This window comes from Syngnathoides biaculeatus, chromosome 8, assembly GCF_019802595.1.
Source record: "Syngnathoides biaculeatus isolate LvHL_M chromosome 8, ASM1980259v1, whole genome shotgun sequence".
NCBI lineage: Eukaryota > Metazoa > Chordata > Actinopteri > Syngnathiformes > Syngnathidae > Syngnathoides > Syngnathoides biaculeatus.
Window position 1 is genome coordinate 5,296,362 of NC_084647.1, and position 8,639 is coordinate 5,305,000.

An 8,639-nucleotide genomic window follows, 5' to 3' on the forward strand; every position below is an offset into this window, starting at 1 on the left:
GGAGAGGCTCTAAACTGTGAATTCTAGGAGGAGAAAACATCTCATAAAATATCTGATACTGTGCAACTCCTGTTTTGACAGTTAAAGGTAAAAGATGTGAAAAAAAAAATAATAAAGATGGACATGTTCTGTTATGGCTTTGTTGATTGAAATAAATATGCTGATGGTGTGAAATAGAAAATTTCTTTAAAAAATGATTGAGCAGTGGAAAGTTACAATGCATTTAAAAGTGTACTGACAAACCAGAAGAATGAAAGGATCAGTCAGCAAAGCAAACAAGCTTTCTTCCCGCTTGCCGTTAACTTCTTAATCAGCTGACTTACAATTCCATTGCAACATTCAGCTAATTTTTTGTCTTGAGTTTGTTGACACATTTCTGTTGGGCCAATTATACATTACTTGTGCACTCGCTGTACTGTAGTAGTCTCACCACGCTGCACTATTTGCATATCTGTTGTTCACCAATACTGGTCACTCGTGTGCCCGAAGTATCATCTGCAACACTAGCACAATCGACTGAGGAGTATATACAACATTTGCACAATCGACATTGTCCGATATTATCCCAGTAGTTGTCACTTTAAAATGCATACAGTACTTGAAGTCTTGGCACCCTTTCCACAATGGTTATTGGATCAGACTATTGCTTCTTAAAGGTCACTATATACTCCCATGGTCACGGTCAACAACGACTCTATTGCTTCCCGTGCCCTGCCCATTGCCCCATGCAGCACTTCTGCGTAGCTTGCCACGCACATGTCAACAAAAGTTGGTGCACGGAGAAAGCCGCGACGCTCATCTCTCGTGATTGGCCCGTTTTAGTCACATGTGATGACAATCTAGTAGCTCCTGGCTCCACGTACCACTTAAGTCGCTGCCTTCTCAATCGATTTTGTGGTATAATTAAAAGTAACATCTGGTCACTTACGTCCATTTGTTCAAGCAGAGTCTCTTCCACAGTGGCCATTACTGTTGCTTTGTTCCTTGTTAAAGAAAGGAAAGTATGGCTATACACTAATCCCTCTCTACTTGGCGGATCACCTATCGTGGATTCAGTTCACCCCCCCCAATCATCGAAGCTCCACCTAGCAACTCCCTCTCCCTCCCTTCTTATTCCAATGTAGCCAATTTCTGGTTGTTTAATCTGTGCGCATAACATCTGAAGCTCAAAATGCATCCTGTTGAATAAACATTCTGGTACACGCACCAGCCCCAGCGGAACAGACGTGATATCACAGCAGCGCCCCGGAAGTGATATCACAACTTCGCCGTGGATATTCAGTGAGACGCAAGAGTGTTTCATTTGTTTAGCACTTCCTGTTCTGCAATAATAATGTTATTTCATTGTTATTGTAATTTCGGTCTCAAGTGGGCAAAGTAAAATTGCTGTACTGTTGATTAAACATTCTGGTACCCACGCGGCAGCTCCAGCAGATGTCTCCGAATGATGAATACAGTGATATAATACAATAAGTGTTTTGTAATTTATATTTACATTATACATTTATAATACTGTGTGTATTATACTCATAGGGTTTTATAATCAAATACGCAAAGTACAAATACTGTTTATATATTCTAAACATTTTGGTATTTATATAAACAAACACCCCCTGCTACTTCACGGTTTTTAGTTTTTTGCGGGTGGTTCTGATACAAATTAACTGTGAAAAACAAGGGATTACTGTACTGAAAATGACCAAAATGGTATAAGGAAACTATCTACCCTGTGGGCATCCTCGCCAATACCAGCCATACCAACACCTTTGACTTGGAGAAGAACTGCGCGCATGGTTTGAGCTTGAGTATAAAGGCAAAGTAAGCATGGGAGAGCCGCAGTGACATTAACACTCTGCACTTGCGAGTATAAAGAAGCCTTTAGTTATTCAAACTGGTCTAATTTCTAGAGGATTGCATCTTTTGCACAATTGTCAAAAAAAAAAAAGTACCGGTTTTACCAAATTACTCGCAACCAATGTTCCCTCTAATTTTTGACGTGTCTGAGCAAACACACTCAGGCCGTGAGTGCTCCTTTTGACCACTGGGAGCAACAACAGACATATGCACTGTGGTCAAACAGTGTCATCCATTGAAGTTACATGGCTTATTAAAAAGTTCAGATTACATTCCCATCAGAACATTTTTAAGAACAATTTTGTGTTTTTGCAAACTTACACTGAAAATGTCACCAAACAAAAAAATACATTACAATACAAATACATACCAAACCAACTTTTAACTATAAATTTAAGATGTCGCTTCCAACTTTTTTTTTTTTTTTAAACACAATGATATCCCCGTATGTTTTTCTCTGTGTAAAACAGAATTGTTGGTTGCAGAATATCTTTTGCAATGCATGTTGAAAGCTGAATGCTGAATGATGCTCCCAAATAGTTTTAAAGCCCAAGTATCATCCCTATAAACATTCTAAAATAGATATTGAAATGAAAAATACATAACATTATTCACTTCAATGTCCATACGAAAAAATAAATGTGTGTCAACCATGCTCAAAGATGCAGAAGTGTCATTCTACGATATCCAAGTGGTCGCCATATTGGCTGCATCCTCTTTAAGTGACGTCACCTGGACATTCGCCAAAGAAAACACACGGTGCACCCTAACAATGGGAGATGAACACGTCCCTTCTGACACGGAAGCTCTTTTCGAAAAGGACAACACCACACAACCGAGCGAAACTACCGGGGCAATATTACACTATTGTTTCGAGCACTCAGGGCATTATTACAAGATTGTTTAGAGCCATATTCAGATGATAAGCGATCACGGCCAAACCGCATCGCCACTTTCGAGGCGGAGATGAGCAATTGCGGCTCAGCGCAGCCGGCCGGTGTGGTTTATGACAGAGCCGAGCCGTACTGCTTTAGGGGGGTGTTCATAGACGCCGCAGTACGATGAACAACACAGTCAGCCGGGGCGCTTTACTGCACGCACGCAGCTGAGTGACACATTCTCGGCTGGGTTCTTCAGAGCCGCCCCCGTCCGCAAAACCCGATACGCAGCCTTCGCAGACGCTGTGACCGCTCTTTGAGAGGCAGTGTGCTGCCTTGTTTAAACCTCTGAGTGACTTGGCCTCGGTGATAAACCTCAGATTCCTCTTTTTTTCTGCCTCCTCACACAGCTTGTCAGCCTTCTCAATAAGCGTTGATATGTCAGTCTCTATTCTGGCTTTTTTGGCTTTGAGGCAGTAGAGATGAAAAGTGGGCAGCGATGCCAAAAGTAGCCAGGTACGAAGTCTTCCTTTCCCCACAGTGGTAGTTTTTAGCAATGTCACTGTCTGGGAACATGACTCCAAACACTTTCGAATTATTTTCACAAGATTTGTAACTGTAATGGCTGCAGGTCACTTTTAAAGTCCACACAATCTCTGCCTTAAACGAGTCCGTCTTCGTGTATTGAACTACGTTCATAAAGCCTGACTTCTGGCTGGTTGAAGTCGATGGCTGGACAACTGTAGGTGCGCATTAGGGATGGCAACCGGCTACAAACAACGGGTTATAACCGGTTTTCTGTTTTTTTTTTTTTTAACCGAAACCGTAATCGGACTTTCGAAATCGGTTAAAATTTCTAATAATTTCTTCCGGTTCCGGTACTCCACATTGCGCTATTTTTTCAACATCATTTCCACTTTTTTCAAGTTTCACTGATAGAGTAAAGTTGGACTCTAAAGAACATTCAGTTAAATCAAAGAAACATCAAACATGGCATCGAGGAAACGCTCAGTATACTTTGATGCCCTTTCTGAAAGTCCGAAAGAAGAATGTCAACATTTAAACATTTTTACAAAAAAAATAAAAATTAAACTTACACGAGTGCGTTGTTGAAAGCCACATTCAACAAGCTTGTTTGTCAATATTGTGTACATTTATTACCGCGGAGTAAATTAACGATCGATGGTGTAGCGCCGGAAAAAAGGAGTCGGAGTGTCGGACACAGGAACAAAACTTGTTTTATTGGCAGTCATCAAAACACTACTCGCATAACGGGGGGAACTCTGTGAACTCGTCACTCTGGAAGAGCAACAACAAAAACAGTCCGTGCGGAACCCCGGACCCCAACTCGAGGTCCCGCGGGTGAATTATGTAAACACCACTATGGTACCGGTTTGTCGTTTTTTTGCTACAACTGTTCGGTTAAAAACGGTTATGAAAGTACGCGGGTTTTTTCGCGATCCCTAGTGGGCATGCACTGCTAGTACCACTGCCTGAAGTTGATGCTTCACTATCTTGATATTTTAGAAAGAGATTCATACCAACGGAAGATGAGAGTCTTCGCCAAATCAGCGTGTCTCTTGTTTTTCCGGTGCGACTCCAGCGCTTTGACGGCCATCTTTTCAAGCTGGTAACTCTGCTTGCACAGATGGCAGTAAAACATTTGCCAATCTTTTGGATCTCGACGAACCCAGCTCCCAAACTCCTTACTTTCAACCCAAGCTTCTTGAAAAATGCACTTCCCCGTGATACAAGATGGATCGATGAAAGAACTATGCAACGTCGTAACGAAGACGCAGTGAAATGCCTACTCACAGAAACAAACAATGGAATATTGACAAGATGGCGACTAGTTGTAAACACAGTGACTTCCGTTGACAATTTCAGGCTGTTTTGGACGCCAGACGGCTCGCTATTTTTTTAAACAAAAGATTTTATTTTTTTATTTTTTAGGGAGAATTTTGGGGGTAGAGGTCCTCCCTTTGATACTTTTTTTAATTTAAGGCCTTTTTAGGGGCTTAACCGGTTTTCGTAGATTTTAAGGACTTTTAGGAGCCCCTAAATGCACCTTCGAAATTTGAGGGTTTTTTAGGGACTTTTAGGGCCGCGTGCGAACCCTATTAAGAGTCTCCAATTAATCTGTTCCAACTACCAGAAACAAATTCCTTGTGTTTTTAACATACTTGGTAAAATAAAGATGATTCTGATTCAGTATTTTCCAATGATATAGAATAAAAACTGGACAGCGCACAGGCCCCTTTCATGTGGCAATTCATCTTCAACTTCCGGTCATGGTAAAACATTGCTTTGGGTACTATTTCACGTGAAACTTGACATTCTTTGACATCCTTACAATTACACATTGTGAAACACAATAGCATCGAATTTAATTGGAATACGTTAGGTTTAGAATTTTTGTTGCGCTGTTGGGTGTCAAAACTGTGCAGGCAGTCTCAAAGAAGTAACTTTTCACTGTTGTGTTTCAGTTTAACCTTCATAATTAATTATTATATATTTATTGCATCGTTTACCACAACAATGTGTGTATGTTTACCATACTTTTGCCCTGACCAGAAGTGAGAGCCTGTTGACCATGGCGGAAGCAATGATGAATGCAGAGTACGCAGTCCAGTTTTTATTCTATGTCATTGGTATTTTCAGATCAGAAACACTCCAGGGTGTGGGTATAGCTTTGTATAGCGTTGGAGTACAACAACAGTCGTAATTGTCAAATATCAGATTTTGTGCACTCAGACAAATGATTTTTTTTCCACTAAACAGAAGTTCTGTTTTTGTGTTGACAGTTTTTGGCTGTTACTTAAGTTTAGCCTTTTTCAGAGCTGTCACACTGAAACTCTGAGCAAGGCAAGAGAACCTCTTTACCAGGAAAAAATATTTGTATAAACACAAGAAACCTAAAATCACAAAAGGACACGATGAACGCAATAGATTATACTGTAAATAAATGAAAAGAATAGTAATTCTTACTTCTCGTATGGCTGTAGAGGATGTTGGGAAACTCTTTCCTCCAGTTAAGCTGTGATACCGTTGTTCCAAAGCAGACAACCTCTCGTTCTCCTGTACCACGAAGACAATTCTTGTGAATCAATTCCAAAACATATTTTACAAGCCAATGAATAAAGTTCAATGCATTCAAATCTGTAGATGTCCTGCCAGATCTGTAGCATGCCTTCATGAAAATTATTGATTGCATGAGCCAGTATTTGAATCATGAACCTTTTGGAGCATTTGCAGCGTGATGGTCCTATCTTTGGCGAGACGCTCACATTCCTGAGATGCTTGGAGGCCCAGCTGGTTGGCCTGGCTCTCTAAAGCAGACACTTTCTCCTGTAAAAGGACAAATACTGTCATTGTAAGCTACAAACAAAAAAAAATGTACAGACTGTATTCATGTAAATATTATTTAATTGTATTTACTCCGCAATACACTTGTTAATGTTGCACATGATACATGCAGAAAATAAGAAGTCAAGACACATACCTCTGAATGATCAAGGTCATTGGGCAGTGAGGAATGCTTGCTACTCTAACCAGTGTGTATGCGTCTGTGTCTTTGTGAAGTCGAAATTTAAGATGAGTGACCACTGTTAAAATATAGTGTCCCTTTTTCAACAATGACTTTTACGTGACCAGGGATGTCAATCTAAATAAAATGAAATTCATATTTGGGCTAAAAAGTTGGTGAATTCCTCGACCACCAGGAATTAATCAGAATTGAAGGAGACCGCATTTTTTAAATACCCATCTATTTTCCAAACCATTAATGCTAAAATCTTGACTTTTTCAATGACCAGTGACTGATGTTTTTATACCTTCCTCTTGGTCACAGCGCTGTGATATTGTGCTCTCTCCTGCAGCAACTGATGGCTCATTGTTTCCCTTTCCTCCTCCAAGCTGCTCTCTCTCTCAAGTTGTTGAAACTCCAGATCCTCAAACTTCTTGGTTCTTGCTTCCAGAGCTTCTCCGTCCTAACAAATGGCCACATGTGACATCACAGGGTAAATCACCACCATGCTAACCACCCATCAATTTTCTGTACTGTTTATCCACACTCGGGTCACGGGCAAGCTGGAGCCTATTTCAGCTATCTTTGGGCAGGAGACGGTGTACGCTCTGAACTGTTCACGAGCCAATCACAGGGCATATATAAATAATAAACAATTTCAATTAACCTACGACAAGTTTTTGGGATGTGGGAGGAAATCAGATTATACGGAGAAAGAGAGAAGATGGAAACTCCACACAGACAGGCGGAGATTTGAAACCTGGTCCACAGAACAGTGAGGTAGATGTGCTAACCAGTTGTCCACAGTGCCAACCCACCAAGCCAGTTAAATTAAATTTTCAGACAGGTTAGGTGCAAAGAGTAAAACAATAAATTTTACATCTGGGGACCATTTTGTTAAAGATGGATAGGTATTTAAATAATTCATCTATCCATTTTCTGTACCACTTATTCTCACTTGGGCTGCAGGCATGCTCAATTAATCAATATTTCACACGGCAGTTCTGAGCTGCTTATCCTCACGATGGTCGTGGGAGTGCTGGCGCCAATCCCAGCTGTCATCGGGTAGGACGCGTGATTCCCCCTGAACTGGTTGCCAGCCAATCGCAGGGCACATGAAGACAGACAATAGTCGCACTTACAATCACACCTTAGGGCAAATTTAGAGTCTCCAATTAATGCATGTTTTTGGGATGTGGGGGGAAACTGGAGTGCCTGGAGAAAATCCACACAGGCACGGGGAGAACATGCAAATTCCACACAGGCGGGGCTGGGATTTGAATCCCGGTCCTCAGAACTATGAGGCCAACGATCTACATCTTCATCACCGTTCCACCGCAATAAAATACATCAATCCATTTTCACTGCTACTTCTTCTTATTTAGGTTCAGGGTGAGCTGGAGCCTATCCTCACTGACTGAGCTGGGGTCCACTCTGGACTGGCCGCCAACTACCCATGTTTGTACACTTTCTTTGCAGGCCCTCTGTACTGTACGTATTCGATTTTGGATTTAGAATTATTTATATTATGCAGGCAATCTACAAATTGCTGCTGCAGATCTACTGGTCATCAATGCAGAGCTTAAAAGGGTGCAAAGCACAGTTGGGGTCTGTAAACGAAATGTCACTGACATGCACAACATAGGTTATTGGATGATAGTGAGGGAGATCATAAAGTAGATCAGGTTTAGTCTTGGCCTATATTTTAATTGATTAGTGAGCAGTTGACTTATGTAAGGAAGCCATGACAAATTGCTGAAGAAATGTAGATCAGAACTCCACATGCAGTGCAATGAGAGGGATTCACGTGATCCATATTTAGCAGCGTACATAAGTAGCCATTTGTATGATTCCGTATCAACATTGGGCAATAAGTTGGTGTGGCAACAAGGGAGGAAAACGTTGGACCTTGTGTTAAATCTGTGAAGGCTGCAATAAGGACATCTCATGAAGACAGTTGTCCACTGTTTGCATACTCTGCTAAACTCAATCACTATGTTACAGTGCATGTTTTATTTCTAGATCACTGCAGCAGACGTGACGCCATCCCACAGGCATGATGTTCCATGAAAAACCGTTAGGATGTTGTGCTGTCCTGATAGAATCCATATTTCAGAACCGTGGAACTGCAAGATCCTCAGCAATAGCTTTGAGGTTTATACAGAAGAGTGACACATTGTCAAAAGACTATGTAAAAGTTGAAAGTGGATTACTGGGTTAAATTTGTTTCTAAATTGGAAAAAAAAAAGTCTGACTTCAAAGTCATGTAAATCTATCTTCTCAGCTTTCATATTCATTTGTTTTCAAGATTTTGTTTCCCCAAGGTTTTCTGAATTTCTTTTCCAATTTAAAATTTATATAACACCTTGTATTTGAGACTG

General features: G+C 40.9%; 1 protein-coding gene across 11 annotated transcripts in view; it reads right to left on the reverse strand.

Annotated features, from left to right (window-relative positions):
• The window catches only part of phldb1b (pleckstrin homology-like domain, family B, member 1b), a 121,948-nt gene that overhangs the window by 21,733 nt on the left and 91,576 nt on the right, over positions 1 to 8,639 (reverse strand). For all 11 annotated transcript variants that reach the window (XM_061827481.1, XM_061827480.1, XM_061827479.1 and 8 more), the window contains 3 exons: positions 6,566 to 6,721; positions 5,970 to 6,080; positions 5,721 to 5,810 (listed from right to left, as the gene is read on the reverse strand). In XM_061827481.1, coding sequence (XP_061683465.1) covers positions 5,721 to 5,810; positions 5,970 to 6,080; positions 6,566 to 6,721 — 357 coding nt within the window. The remainder of the gene's footprint in view (positions 1 to 5,720; positions 5,811 to 5,969; positions 6,081 to 6,565; positions 6,722 to 8,639) is intronic.